This window comes from Salmo trutta, chromosome 12 (genome assembly GCF_901001165.1).
Source record: "Salmo trutta chromosome 12, fSalTru1.1, whole genome shotgun sequence".
Classification (NCBI taxonomy): domain Eukaryota; kingdom Metazoa; phylum Chordata; class Actinopteri; order Salmoniformes; family Salmonidae; genus Salmo; species Salmo trutta.
In genome coordinates, this window is record NC_042968.1 from 81,993,347 (window position 1) to 82,008,963 (window position 15,617).

Consider the following 15,617-nt stretch of genomic DNA (forward strand, 5'->3'; position numbering starts at 1 on the left):
TAAAATCTGATTTAAACCTAACCAAACAGCTAACCTTATGCCTAACCCTGACCTTAACTGAAGAGAAAAAAAGGAACATTTTGTTTTCATGAATTTTTACGATTTTGTGGCTGTGGTAATTTGTGACAACCCAGATCCAGGATTAGATCGTCATACCCATCCTTAATCTCAACAATCAATGGGACCTAAAATATATCTGACCCTGTATCAGTGGAAGGTGCAACTTCTACCTCCCCGAATGCATTTTTACATTTACATTTTTAGTCATTTAGCAGACGCCCTTATCCAGAGCGACTTACAGTAGTGAATGCATACATTTCATTTCATACATTATTTTTCTGTGCTGGCCCCCCGTGGGAATCGAACCCACAACCCTGGTGTTGCAAACACCATGCTCTACCAACTGAGCTACAGGGAATGCCTTTGTAATAAGGGGTTTATTCAGAAGGGGCACAGGCATTTTAAACATTGCAAATAAAATGCAACATGATTTCCTATTATAATATAAACCCCATGAAATCTATTTGAATATGCCTAGTCAACATTGTCATAGCACCCTTCAAAATGTAACAAATGTCAAATGAGAAGTCTACAGTACCATGACCTGATGGTTCATCACCACTACTTTACATGAAATTGTTGGACATTGCCAAAATTTGAATTTGCTGCATTATTATTGGGTGAATTGTGGGAAAAATCCATGCAATAAAACAAGGCCTCAAACCCTGCTGTGATTACAAACTACGCTACGCATAGTTTAAGTGGTCGTTGGTCACAGATTACAAAAAAATAGTAAAGCCCAGGTCAGGATTTAGTTTAATGTAAAGAGAGGCGACAGTATACAGTATTATATTATACCTTGCTACTCTGTGCCAGAATGTCAGAAGATAGGACACATTTTTATAGTTTGAATCTAATCTACATGATGACATATCTGTATCAATTAATATTGTTTATAGAAAAAGTGGTATCAACACAGTGTTTGAAATGGCTTCTGGCAAAGAAATGACATTCTATATATTTACAATATGACAAAGCAAGATGGGGCCTGTCCTAACAGTGACAATTATGAATCTGGACAATGTAATGATGCAGTTGAGAATGTCCATGATCAATGCATGAGTAAAAATCATCATTCTAGTATGATAACATTTGTATTTTAGGCTACACACCATTGAAACAACTTAAGAAGCCATTAGATTGGAATCTCTTTCTTTTGATTCCAATCACTTCACTTGAAATGGACATTTCATATTCAATTTTTCCTTACAAGAAATCAAAATTGTCTAGCCATGGTCATTTTCTTTTTACAAAGATTAAGAACTAGCCATGGAGCCGCAATGTTCTGCTTTTTTCAGTCCTTGTGCTCTTCCCCACGCCCCACCATATCCTCTGGGACATCCTTGTCCTCTTTGCTGCGTTTGCTTTTCTTGTGCTTGTGTCTGCGATGCCCCTCCCCCTCATCATCATGCTGCTTGCTGTAAGGAAATTAATAATATAATATAATTCTGTTAACATTTTTTGTAAGCGTTTATATTAAGTCTTAAAGTGAGTAACCACACATTGTTAGTTAAAAAGAACCACAAGCTTATCAATTGAGCTTATGTTCATCAATTTCATAAATGTAGGCCAGTAAAGTAAAACCTAACCAGTGTGCACAATATATTTGCAATAAACCACAAATTGTCTGTCCTACTGCATTTTCCTTTTTCTCAAATCTGACAATACTAACTTTCCCTCACCGTTTGGAAGACTTGTGTTTACCACTCTCCTCCTTGTCACGATGGCGTCTGTCTCGCTGATGCTCCTCCCTCTCCCTGCTACGCCCACCGCTGCTGTCGTGAACATGAAGGTAACTGTGCTCAAATTCTCGCTCACTCTCTCGATCATGGCTGTAGTAGTGGTAACGGTCATCCTCACTAGGCCAGATATCAGGACAGATGAGAGAAAGTTAAGGCATGCAAAAGGTTCAATTTCACCACAAAACATAAGCAAATGGATCTGTAGCCACACTGTTTAACATGTTTTTTCTTTGTTTACGCACTTATATTCGCTGGTGGTTGGAGTATGATCTCTCTCTTGATCCCTCTCTCTGTCTCTTTCTCTATGACTTCCTTGGTACTCCCAATGCCCTCGTCCTCTGTCTTCCCCCCCCTTCTCCAGCACAGAGCCCCAAGGCATGTGTGATGATGAGACTGGAGGGTAGCTAATGAAGCTTGACTCTGAAAGAAAATACACTGCATTAACTGCAATACAAGGGGAAGTTATTTGATGTGTGGAGAATAAGGCATGACAATTGTATTTTGAACCTGCCAGGTAACCACGATACATACCTCCACTATTGTATCCAAAAGGAAGAGGGGCTCTACTGCTGTAATTCAGGGAGGGACAAATTGTCAGGATTAAGACCATCACTTAAACATTCACACAAACGCGGAAGAGTAAAGAGAGGCTCTGACTGGTACTGCTTATGAAACAGAAGTTCTCTGAGTCTGACGGCCCACTGCAGTCCATAGCAGAAATGCAGGAAGATGTTTGGGGGTGGGGGTGCTGCGAATTGTTTCAGATAGATTTTTTAGCATGCGCTACAGACTGCTATATTGGTATGCTAATACAGGACTATTAAATGCCCAGTGCACTACTTTTGTGAGAGAAAGAACATTTCAGGGGGTACCGCAGCACCCTCAGCATCCCTACTTCCTGTGGCTATGGTCAATAGCACAGAAGAGGTACCTGTCCTATCATCAAAAGTGTGGCCCATCAAACCGGTTTGCAGACATTTTGGAGTTGGGCGTGGCTTTAGAGCAGCGTCTGAACGTATTGCTTTATTAATGCATTAGTACATTTTAATTAGTCTATTGACTCTCACATACCTATCCACAGGTGGCATCATCAAGGTAGGGGGAGGAGCAAGGGGAGGTGGGAACAGGCCTAGGGGAAAAGCAGTATGTAATCATCACCAACAACAAATATTTGATCTTGAGTATAACTATGTAGCATACACATTCAGATGACATTTCTAGATTAATGGTTATGTATGTTTACAGCCATTTCAAAGCATGTTGCATAATATTATCATACTACAATGAAAATGCATTTCTCTTGCATCCTCTGAGAAACTAAGGACTACACAGAGTTTTGTGGTCCAGCTATAAAAACTTACCTGTAATGGAAGGTGGGGGTATACCTGAGAATGAGACCAAACATGTAAAGGTATTATAACATTATGTTATAATTCCTCATGGCTCTCCTTATCATAATCACAAGACTATGCATTTGGTATGCTTTCATTCATGGTCTGGATAAAGGATGATACCTTACCTGGGGGGTGAAGAGGTGGGGGCATACCAGATACTGGTGGAGGAGGATGCAGGAAGTGTGGTGGGGGCATACCCATTGGAAGAGGAAGAGGAGGGGGAGGTCCTGATGGTGGAACCAAGGGTTGTACCTTGTTACCATGGTCTCCGAGCACCTGCAGAGTTGTTGAGAACATTGAATGATGCAGAACAATAGGTGTAGGTGTGTGTCTTACACTCCTTAGCCTGCAGTCATCTTTGACTTCATCAAATAAAATCACTGAATGTGTGAACAGATTAACCTGGATCGGATTCTGTTCCTGCATTTCCCTCCTTCGGCCTTCAACCCGGCGAATGGCTCCTGTCTGTCCACCAATCACATCAATAGTTCCACCCAATTTCCTACAGAAAAAGATGACAGACATCTGTACTCTCTCTCACTGCAGGCAGGAGCCATTTATGCTTCACATGCTTTCTCTACCAAGTGTAAAATAAGTATTTAACAAGCGTATCTATTTACAATCCAGTTCTTTTGAGGAAAATGTTGTACAAGATCTGAGTTAGTCTCGGAGATCCCGGACCAAGGGCAGCAACAGCACTTGGTCTGGGATTAATGATTGAGACAAAAAAATGTTTTAAAGCCAATAAATCACGAGGCAGATATGCCAGAATGTCACGATTCGAAACCAAAGTTTGCAGGCAAAACCTTTGCAGTGGTTTTAGTGAAGGTGGTTGATGCAAACTAGCCACTTGCGAAATGCACTCATTAAAAATAACCCCTGTGATCTCCATCTTGCTAGCTACTATTTTGTGTCAGGGAATGTTTATGGTAGGGCAACAAGCTGATAACGCAAAAAGCGGATAAGGCAGTGACGTAAGAAAGCCGAATGTCCCAACTCCGCCCTTTCCTCTATGCTAAACTGACGTTGTATACATACAGTGAGGGAAAAAAGTATTTGATCCCCTGCTGATTTTGTACGTTTGCCCATTGACAAAGAAAGGATCAGTCTATAATGTTAATGGTAGGTTTATTTGAACAGTGAGAGACAGAATAACAACAAAAATATCCAGAAAAACGCATGTCAGAAATGTTATAAATTGATTTGCATTTTAATGAGGGAAATAAGTATTTGACCCCCTCTCAATCAGAAAGATTTCTGGCTCCCAGGTGTCTTTTACACAGGTAACGAGCTGAGATTAGGAGCACACTCTTAAAGGGAGTGCTCCTAACCGCAGCTTGTTACCTGTAAAAAAGACACCTGTCCACAGAAGCAATCAATCAATCAGATTCCAAACACTCCACCATAGCCAAGACCAAAGAGCTCTCCAAGGATGTCAGGGACAAGATTGTAGACCTACACAAGGCTGGAATGGGCTACAAGACCATCGCCAAGCAGCTTGGTGAGAAGGTGACAACATTTGGTGCGATTATTCGCAAATGGAAGAAACACAAAAGAACTGTCAATATCCCCAGGCCTGGGGCTCCATGCAAGATCTCACCTCGTGGAGTTGCAATGATCATGAGAACGATGAGGAATCAGCCCAGAACTACACGGGAGGATCTTGTCAATGATCTCAAGGCAGCTGGGACCATAGTCACCAAGAAAACAATTGGTAACACACTACGCCGTGAAGGACCGAAATCCTGCAGCGCCCGCAATGTCCCCCTGCTCAAGAATACATATACATGCCCGTCTGAAGTTTGCCAATGAACATCTGAATGACTCAGAGGACAACTGGTGAAAGTGTTGTGGTCAGATGAGACCAAAATGGAGCTCTTTGACATCAACTCAACTCGCTGTGTTTGGAGGAGGAGGAATGCTGCCTATGACCCCAAGAACACCATCTCCACCGTCAAACATGGAGGTGGAAACATTATGCTTTGGGGGTGTTTTTCTGCTAAGGGGACAGGACAACTTCACCGCATCAAAAGGACGATGGACGGGGCCATGTACCCTCACATCTTGGGTGAGAACCTCCTTCCCTCAGCCAGGGCATTGAAAATGGGTCGTGGATGGGTATTCCAGCATGACAATGACCCAAAACACACGGCCAAGGCAACAAAGGAGTGGCTCAAGAAGAAGCACATTAAGGTCCTGGAGTGGCCTAGCCAGTCTCCAGACCTTAATCCCATAGAAAATCTGTGGAGGGAGATGAAGGTTCGAGTTGCCAAACGTCAGCCTCGAAACCTTAATAACTTGGAGAAGATCTGCAAAGAGGAGTGGGACAAAATCCCTCCTGAGATGTGTGCAAACCTGGTGGCCAACTACAAGAAACGTCCGACCTCTGTGATTGCCAACAAGGGTTTTGCCACCAAGTACTAAGTCATGTTTTGCAGAGGGGTCAAATACTTATTTCCCTCATTAAAATGCAAATCATTTTATAACATTTTTGACATGCGTTTTTCTTGATTTTTTTGTTGTTATTCTGTCTCTCACTGTTCAAATAAACCTACTATTAAAATGATAGACTGATCATTTATTTGTAAGTGGGCAAACGTACAAAATCAGCAGGGGATCAAATACTTTTTCCCCCCACTGTACTGTTAAGCTGGAACATTGGAATATTGTGGGAGACAAGACTGAGTTGGTGTGATGCTTGAACAGGTAGAGGTTATTACTTCCATATTTAAGCATAACTTTATTCACAGGTTTTCTTCAAATAAAATCAAATGTTATTGGTCACATACACATGGTTAGCAGATGTTATTGCGATGGTAGCGGAATGCTTGTGTTTCTAGTTCCGACAGTGCAGCAATATCTAACATGTAATTTAACAATTCCACATCAACCACATAATACACACAAATCTAAGTAAATGAATGGAATACATAAACTCAGCAAAAAAAAGAAATGTCCTCTCACTCTCAACTGCATTTATTTTCAGCAAACTTAACATGTGTAAATATTTGTATGAACATAACAAGATTCAACCACTGAGACATAAACTGAACAAATTCCACAGACATGTGACTAACAGAAATGGAATAATGTGTCCCTGAACAAAGGGGGGGTCAAAATCAAAAGTAACAGTCAGTATCTGGTGTGGCCACCAGCTGCATTAAGTACTGCAGTGCATCTCCTCCTCGTGGACTGCACCAGATTTACCAGTTCTTGCTGTGAGATGTTACCCCACTCTTCCACCAAGGCACCTGCAAGTTCCAGGACATTTCTGGGGGGAATGGCCCTAACCCTCACCCTCCGATCCAACAGGTCCCAGACGTGCTCAATGGGATTGAGATCCGGGCTCTTCGCTGCCCATGGCAGAACACTGACATTCCTGTCTTGCAGGAAATCACGCAGAGAACAAGCAGTATGGCTGGTGGCATTGTCATGCTGGAGGGTCATGTCAGGATGAGCCTGCAGGAAGGGTACCACATAAGGGAGGAGGATGTCTTCCCTGTAACGCACAGCGTTGAGATTGCCTGCAATGACAACAAGCTCAGTCCGATGATGCTGTGACACACCGCCCCAGACCATGACGGACCCTCCACCTCCAAATAGATCCCGCTCCAGAGTACAGGCCTCGGTGTAACGCTCATTCCTTCGACGATAAACACAAATCCGACCATCACCACTGGTGAGACAAAAACGCGACTCGTCAGTGAAGAGCACTTTTTGCTAGTCCTGTCTGGTCCAGCGACGGTGGGTTTGTGCCCATAGGCAACGTTGTTGCCAGTGATGTCTGGTGAGGACCTGTCTTACAACAGGCCTACAAGCCCTCAGTCCAGCCTCTCTCAGCCTATTGCGGACAGTCTGAGCACTGATGGAGGGATTGTGCGTTCCTGGTGTAACTCAGGCAGTTGTTGTTGCCATCCTGTACCTGTCCCGCAGGTGTGATGTTCGGATGTACCGATCCTGTGCAGGTGTTGTTACACGTGGTCTGCCACTGCGAGGACGATCAGCTGTCCGTCCTGTCTCCCTGTAGCGCTGTCTTAGGCGTCTCATAGTATGGACATTGCAATTTATTGCCCTGGCCACATCTGCAGTCCTCATGCCTCCTTGCAGCATGCTTAAGGCACGTTCACGCGGATGAGCAGGGACTTTGGGTATCTTTCTTTTGGTGTTTTTCAGTCAGTAGAAATGCCTCTTTAGTGTCCTAAGTTTTCATAACTGTGACCTTAATTTCCTACCGTCTGTAAGCTGTTAGTGTCTTAACGACTGTTCCACAGGTGCATATTCATTAATTGTTTATGGTTCATTGAACAAGCATGGGAAACAGTGTTTAAACCCTTTACAATGAAGATCTGTAAAGTTATTTGGATTTTTACGAATTATCTTTGAAAGATAGGGTCCTGAAAAAGGGACGTTTCTTTTTTTGCTGAGTTTACATAGAAATATATGGATGAGCAATGACAGAGCGGCATAGGCAAGATGCAATAGATGGTATAACATACAATATATAAATATGAGATGAGTAATGCAAGATATGTAAACATTATTAAAGTGCCATTATTAAAATGACTAGTGATCCATTTATTAAAGTGGCAAATTATTTCAAGTCTGTATGTAGGCAGCAGCCTCTCTCTGTTAGTGATGGCTGTTTAACAGTCTGAACCCCTCTTACATGTTTACCTGTTAGGTGGGGGTCCTGCCTTCAGTCTGTTGGCGGCGAGGGCCAGGACTGAAGCAGGGAGAAAGTCTGGCTTGTAATCAGGCTTGATGGAAGACGGTTCTGAGTCCTTTTCTAAAGTGGTTGCCCTTCCCTGCTGAACCTCAAAAATAAAACAATGATCCAATTATTTCCCACCCACAAAATATCACTGTTAATATAATCAAATCTATGTTAGTACTGTATCATATTTAGAAATAAGATAGACTATTATTTTATATTAACGTTAGTAATATTATAGCAATGGAATTATTAATGTATTATTGGACTTGGGGCCAAATACAGTGGGGTCTGGTCTTTATTTAAGTGTGGGATGAGAAATCTGACACAGGAAACAGCAGCTTTTCCTTGGCTGGGCCAGTCTATTTTATTTCAGTTCACATAATTACATTTCCTGTCTTTCTTGATGACTAAAGCTAGAATCCTTAATTGCTACATACATTGTTTTACTTATAAATTAATGATACTGTCACGCCCTGACCAGGTGAACTCTTCTATTTTGGTCAGGGTGTGGCATTTCTATAGTTTATTTTCTATGTTTTTGGTATAGCCTTGCTTTGGGGCGTATTTCTATGTTGGGTTCTGTCGATTCCCAATCAGAGACAGCTGTCGCTAGTTGCCTCTGATTGGGGAATCATATTTAAGTTCCTTTCCCCCCACGATGTTTGTGGGTTGTTGTCTCCTGGTCTTTGAGCAGTAACGATACGTTTTATTCTCTGTTTTGACCGTGTTATTTCAGTCTGTAAGAATAAACATGTGTTCGCTCCCAGCTGCGTTTTGGTCCGCTTCCTCATCACCCGACGCCAATCGTTACAGATACAGTGCCTTTAGAAAGTATACATACCCCTTGACTTATTCCACATTTGTTGTGTTTGTTACAGTTTGAATTCAAAATTAATGAAATATTATTTTTTTCTCACCCATCTACACACAATATCTCATAATGAAAAGGTTAAAACATGCTTTTAGAAATGTTTGCACATTTATTGAAAATGAAATACAGAAATATCTTATTTACATAAGTATTCACACCCCTGAGTGTTAGAAACATGTTAGAATCACCTTTTGCAGTGATTACACACTGTGAGTCTTTCTGGATAAGTCTCGAAGAGCTTTGCACACCTGGATTGTGTAATATTTGCCAATTATTATTTTCAAAATTTCAAAATTCTTCAATGTTGTTGATCATTGCTGAAAACCATTAAGACTTGACCATAGATTTTCAAGCAGATTTAAGTCAAAACTGTAACTTGCCCACTAAGACACATTCACCGTGTTCTTGGTAGGAACTCCAGTGTAGATTTGTCCTTGTGTTTTAGGTTATTGTCCTGCTGAAAGGTGAATTCATCACCCAGTGTCTGGTGGAAAACAGACTGAACCAGGTTTTCCTTTAGGATTTGCCTGTGCTTAACTCCATTCCGTTTCTTTTTTATCCTGAAAAACTCGCCAGTCCTTAACGATTACAAGCATACCCATAACATGATGCAGCCACTACAATGCGTCAAAATATGAAGAGTGGTACTCAGTAATGTGTTGTATTGGATTTGCCAAAAACATAACACTTTGAATTCAGGACAAAAAAGTGAATTACTTTGTCACATTTTTTTTGCAGAATTACTTTAGCGCCTGCATGTTTTGGAATATTTTTAGTCTGTACAGGCTTTCTTTTTTCACTCTATCAATTAGGTTAGTATTGTGGAGTAATGACAATGTTGATCCATCTCAGTTTTCTCCTATCACAACCATTAATCTCTGGAACTGTTTTAAAGTCATCATTGACATGGTGAAATCCCTGAGCGGCTTCCTTCCTCTTTGGAAGGACGCCTGTATCTTTGTAGTGACTGGATGAATTGATACACCATCCAAAGTGTACTGAATAACTTAACTAAGCTCAAAGGGATATTCACTGTCTGCTTTTTTACATTTTTACCCATCTACCAATTGGTGCCCTTCTTTACAAGGCATTGGAAAATCTCCCTGGTCTTTGTGGTTGAATCTGTGTTTGAAATTCACTGCTCGACTAAGGGACCTTACAGATAATTGTATGTGTGGGGTACAGAGATGAGGTGGTCATTCAAAAATCATGTTAAACACTATTGTTGCACACAGAGTGAGTCCCTGCAACTTATTATGTGACTTATTAAGCACATTTTTACTCCTGAACCTATTTAAGCTAGCCATAACAAAGGGGTTGAATACTTATTGACTCAAGACATTTCAGCTTTTAGTTTTTTATTAATTTGTAAAAATATCTAAAAACATAATTCCACATTGACATTATGGGGTATTGTGTGTAGACCAATGACAAAAACAATCTCAATTGAATTCATTTTAAATTCAGGATGTAACACAACAAAATTTGGAAAAAGTTAAGGGGTATGAATGCTTTCTGAATGCACTGTATATACCCATTCATCCTTGAAGAATATCATTTATAAATGCCTCATGAGCTTAGTTCAGCTGTCATACCCTATCAGAACCCAAAATATAAGCTTGTTTCACTCCAGTGTTTGTAAAGAATGTAAATGTAAACAAATACTACATAACCTGAAAACATTGTTAAAATATAATTTGTAATAATAACTTTGTAGCTTTGTCTATGAATTTGAGAGTGGTTACATTTCTCCAGGCCCATCTCTCAGCTTTTTACCAAAACTGAGGCAGAGTGGCTCCTTATTAATGTATCATTTAAGGATTCTAGCTTAAAGGTTAATTACTCTTAACCATCACTGTTTGGAGAGAAACACAAAGTTTTACAGTAGTGTGATAAGTTGGTATAATTAATCAATGTTTTGAGGACTCACTGTTATCTTGTTTTCAAAAGTGAGAGGAGCACTGGGCTCCAGGCCAAGCTGTAGTCTGCGCTGTCTCTCACAGTATCCCTTCCACGTTTCCTCATTAAAACCATAGTTGAAGTAGTCTGAGAGGTCGGCACCTACAGACAGAATAACATACAAAACAATGAATTGATGTTGTAGCAATCTGCAGCAATTTTATTTCAAAGATTCAAATGGTCAGTTCAGTATACGTAAGCAAAACCCTTACCTGGCTTTCTCCAAGGTTTGTCCTCAAAGATGTCCATTTCCACCTCCACAACTGGTGCACCATTGAAGGCCCCTAGTGTCTCTATATCTATCCCTTTGGGCTGCAGCTTAACTTGTAGCAAAACAGTAACATCATGAATTAGTCAACAAATACAATAAAACCATTATTGCCCACCTTAAATAATCCTCCAAAACAGGACGAGTTCACTCACTGGCTGCTGAGGCATAGCCACGAGCTGGTTTCAAGCTCAGGTTCATGCCCGTTCCCCTGCAGAGATTCAGAAAGATTTCTTTAAAATGTATCTTGTGGCCTTCATTAGTCCCCCAGATTTTAAATCAAGTGTGATACTGTCTTTATTATTCATTACAGCAGTATACACAGCCCCACAGAAAGTATTCACACCTCTTGACATTCCAAATGTTCTTGTGTTACAGCCTGATTTCAAAATGTATTAAATCATTTTTTTACCCTGACCTGTCTACACACAATACCCCATAAATAACAAAGTGAAAACATGTTTTTGACATTTTTGCAAATGTATTTAAAATTAAATACTGAAATATCTAATTTACGTAAGTATTCAATTCCCTGAGTCAATACATGTTAGAATCACCTTTAGCAGCGATTACAGCTGCGGGTCTTTCTTGGTAAGTCTGTAAGAGCTTTGCACACCTGGATTATACAATATTTGCACATTATTCTTTTTAAAATTCTTCAAGCTCTGTCAAGTTGGTTGTTGATCATTGCTAGACAGCCATTTTTATGTCTTGCCAGAGATGTTAAAGTTGATTTAAGTCAAAACTGTAACCAGGCCACTTAGGAGTATTACATGTAATCTTGGTAAGCAACTCTATATTTGGCCTTGTGTTTTAGGTTATTGTCCTGGTGAAAGGTGAATTTGTCTCCTAGAGTCTGTTGGAAAAAAGACTGAACCAGGGTTTCCTCTAGGATTATGCTTGTGCTTAGCTCTATTCCATTTTCTTTTTATAAAAAAAACTCCCTAGTCCTTTCCGATGACAAGCATACCCATAACATGATGCAGCCACCACCATGCTTGAAAATATGAAGAGTGGTGCTCAGTGATGTGTGGTGTTGGATTTGCCACAAACATAATGCTTTGTATTCAGGACATAACACTAATTTCTTTGCCACATTTTTTGCAGTTTTACTTTAGTGCCTTATTGCAGATGTTATGGAATATTTTTTATTCTGTTCAGTCCTCCTTCTTTTCACTCTGTCATTTAGGTTAGTATTGTGGAGTAACTACAATGTTGTTGATCCATCCTCAGTTTTCTCCTGTCACAGCCATTAAACTCTGAAACTGTTTTAAACTTACCACTGGCCTTATGGTGAAATCCCTGAGCGGTTTCCTTCCTCTCTGGCAGCTGAATTAAGAAGGACACCTGTATCTTTGTAGTGACTGGGTGTATTGATACATCATCCAAAGTGTAATTAATAACTTCATCATGTTCAAAGGGATATTCTATGTCTGCTTTTTTTACCCATCTACCAATAGGTGTCCTTCTTTGCGAGGCATTTGAAAACCTTCCTGGTCTTTGTGGTTGAATCTGTGTTTGAAATCCACTACTCGACTGAGGGACCTTAAATATAAAAATGTACTCCTGAACTCATTTAGGCTTGCCATAACAAAGGGGTTGAATACTTATTGACTCAAGACATTTCAGCTTTAAATTTGTATTAATTTGTAAAAATGTCTAAAAACATAATTCCACTTTGACATCAATTCCACTTTGACACATATGGAGTGTAGGCCAGTAACACAAAATCTAAATTTAATCCATTTTAAATTCAGGCTGTAACACCACAAATGAGGAAAAAGTCAAGGGCTGTGAATACTTTCTGAAGGCTTTGTATTTAACCCTCTGACTTAACACAGTTTTTTGGAAAAGCAACTGTCTCTCGGGATCCGCAAGTACACTTACATGTAGGAAGGTGCACCAGTTTTGATGTTACCAATGGTGACCTTGACGTCATCATCGTCATCACTGTCACTGTCCTCCTCCTCTTCACCTTCAGTACCTTTGGCTTCCTGTTGAAAAAAGGGAGGAGCATAGTAACATTAACCCCGTTGAGTCGCCCATTTTGGACTTCTAGCCCCTTTTAAACATTGTGTGTTTGAGCTGCAGTAGGTTGGACCATTGGATTAGTCTATTTCTTCTGCATCCGTAGATACCAACCATTAGTCTGTGTGATTAACGGGGGCTGAGCTAAAGCAGTGTTTCTGAGAAAAGGGCAGATCCCGAATGGTCCGAATGGTTTACGCTACAAACTATTAAAAGCTATCTATGAAAAGATGAGACTCTCACAAACACAAGCATGTTTTGCTCTGTGACGCTAACAAGCTACACAACCCTTACAAACAAAGAATGCAGTTTTGAAACTGCCGTAAAAGTGCAGTAACTGCAGTCGACTGTGGTATTCTGGACGCAGTAATTGCAAAATAACTACACTGCAGTTGAACTGCATTTATACTGCACTCTAACTGCAGTTACACTGCAAAATTACTGCAGTAAAAAAACTGTTATTTTGGACGCAGTATTTGCAGCATACTGCAGTTACACTGCACTCTAACTACAATATTCTTTCGTAAGGGAAGAGTCGTTAGAAGGTAAGGGGTTCTTCTACATAGATCATAGGAAATCCAAGGACATAGGGTCTATAATACTGTAATAAGCTCACATATAGTTGCTGTCATGAACTCCAAACTCCACACAGTTGTCACTGACAAGTTGGATATTCATTTCCCAGTAAGCAAACCATTTCTGTAATTACAGAATTCATATAAATACATTTTATTCAGGTTTTTGCAAACCTGCATTTGTCAATAAAACGCATGAATACAACTGTTTATGTTAAATAGTTTTGTGTTCTACTTATAGCCCTGGTTGTCCTGAAAAGAAAATGATAAAACACTTAATTGTGTGGCTAAATATAAAGTCTGGACATGCAGATAAACGAAAGTCAGATAAGCAGATTTTTGCTGGAGTCTCGGGACTGATAGGGTTAACACTACAAAATGAACGCTCACACCTGCACACCATTACGTTAACCAACACACACCTCATTGGTTGCCTATGAGAGGTTCCTCTATTTCCATTGGTTGTATCTCATCGCTGTGTTACTGTATGAATGAACCATCAGAGGTTTTGGAATATCCATTTTCTCAGAGAGAAAAGCTATGCAACTAATAACACCGTGTGTACTATTATGTAACAACTTACAACAGCTGTTAAGATACAATGGTTACTCTTCAGCCTACATTGTGAAAACGTTTTAGAACTAACTATTTATCTATGTGATAAGACATGTAGATGATATTGCCCCCATGCCGTGCCTGTGATGCAGCATCCTTCTCTTCGGTATTGCCCATTGAAGTCAGCTGAAGGGAGTCACCAGGCCTAATAAGCAGAGGGGGAAATTATTGTAGTTACATTGTAATAGCATGTCAAATAATATTTGAAACATCATGTGCCTTGAGTGAATTTGGGTGAGAGGATCAAGTGAGCAGGAAAGATACATTCTTACCCAGGCAAACCCTCGGGGGCATTTTGTTTCTTGGTGTTTTCCCCTAAGAAAAGATGACATGATAATTGAAGGTCGATGCATTTATTGCCATCATGGCATTTGATGACAGTCGCCTAGCATTTAAGACGAGAGCGTTTTGGAGCTAATCTGTTTTGGTCTGAGCTGCCAAACCATACTGCAGATTTTGCAGGGGAAAATGTACATGATAAAATCATCTTAGGTGTGCATCCTAAGATAAATCAAAACACTCCACAAAAAAGACACCACTAGATGTGCAAAAATGTGCGTTACGCAGAATTCCTATGTGTTTTGGACCAAGCATAATCGGTGAAGCCGGAGGTTGGTGTTGTGCGTTTGTTAACTGTATCAATTAATCTTGATCAACATCTGAGGGAACTGTTTAGCGCATGCCTTGTGTATCCATTTGGATACATTGTATATTCACCCCCATACAGCCAGTGTTCTTCGTCTTCAACCTGATGGGGCTCACTCAACGGGACTGCTGATTCTGAAATGGTCAACTCAGTAGCCATGGTGTAAATTAGATGCGTGCTCTATTTTTCCGTTTTTCGACCTTGTCCGGCCGCCAGTGTTTGCCGAATAGCAAAAGCCTATAACATATCATGTGCCTGATAACACCTCTGCCATTATCAAGTCATCAAAATCCGCTAATTATCACGAACTGATGATAGTAACCTCTATGACAGACAGCCCACCTCTTTCCCAACAACACCCGCCTCCTAGTACAGTGGCATTCAAAAGGCAAAACAAAAGGTCCTGGGTCCTAGTGCCTTCACAAGTCCTTGTATTTTAACTATTCAATTTAAGGGGCTTTATTGGCATGGGAAACAAATGTTTACATTGCCAAAGCACGTGAAATAGATAATAAACAAAAGTGAAATAAACAATAACAAATTTACAGTAAACATTAAAGTAATAAATACATTTCAAATGTCATATTATATCTATATACAGCGTAGTAGTGCTGCGCAAATAGTTAAACATAAACATTCATATGGGTTGTATTTACAATGGTGTTTGTTCTTCACTGGTTGCCCTTTTCTTTTGGCAACAGGTTACAAATCTTTCTGCTGTGATTGCACACTGTGGTATTTCACC

At 40.3% G+C, this 15,617-nt stretch overlaps 1 protein-coding gene across 3 annotated transcripts; it reads right to left on the reverse strand.

Annotated features, from left to right (window-relative positions):
- Positions 1-798: 798 nt before the first annotated feature.
- On the reverse strand, positions 799-15,233 carry LOC115204418 (pre-mRNA 3'-end-processing factor FIP1). 3 transcript variants are annotated; one of them, XM_029769966.1, is made up of 16 exons: positions 14,944-15,233; positions 14,499-14,541; positions 14,308-14,371; positions 12,896-13,002; positions 11,164-11,219; positions 10,953-11,063; positions 10,712-10,842; positions 7,871-8,004; positions 3,599-3,698; positions 3,322-3,472; positions 3,164-3,187; positions 2,874-2,931; positions 2,334-2,371; positions 2,045-2,222; positions 1,743-1,919; positions 799-1,478 (listed from the first exon to the last, which is right to left on the reverse strand). In XM_029769966.1, the coding sequence occupies exons 1-16, from the start codon at positions 15,029-15,031 to the stop codon at positions 1,355-1,357; spliced, it is 1,584 nt and encodes a 527-aa protein (XP_029625826.1). In that variant the 5' UTR covers positions 15,032-15,233; the 3' UTR covers positions 799-1,354. The 3 variants fall into 3 exon arrangements, with proteins under 3 accessions (XP_029625826.1, XP_029625825.1, XP_029625824.1); XM_029769965.1 differs by having other exon boundaries at positions 2,334-2,368; positions 7,871-8,010; XM_029769964.1 differs by having other exon boundaries at positions 7,871-8,010.
- Positions 15,234-15,617: the final 384 nt, after the last annotated feature.

Coding starts and splice junctions, on each gene's coding strand:
- LOC115204418 (XM_029769964.1), bottom strand. CDS start 15,031: ATGGCTACTGAGTTGACCATTTCAGAATCAGCAGTCCCGTTGAGTGAG. Junction 8,011..10,711: donor CTTTTGAAAACAAGATAACA/GTGAGTCCTCAA, acceptor TTTATTTTTGAG/GTTCAGCAGGGAAGGGCAAC. Junction 3,473..3,598: donor AGGAACAGAATCCGATCCAG/GTTAATCTGTTC, acceptor ACAACTCTGCAG/GTGCTCGGAGACCATGGTAA.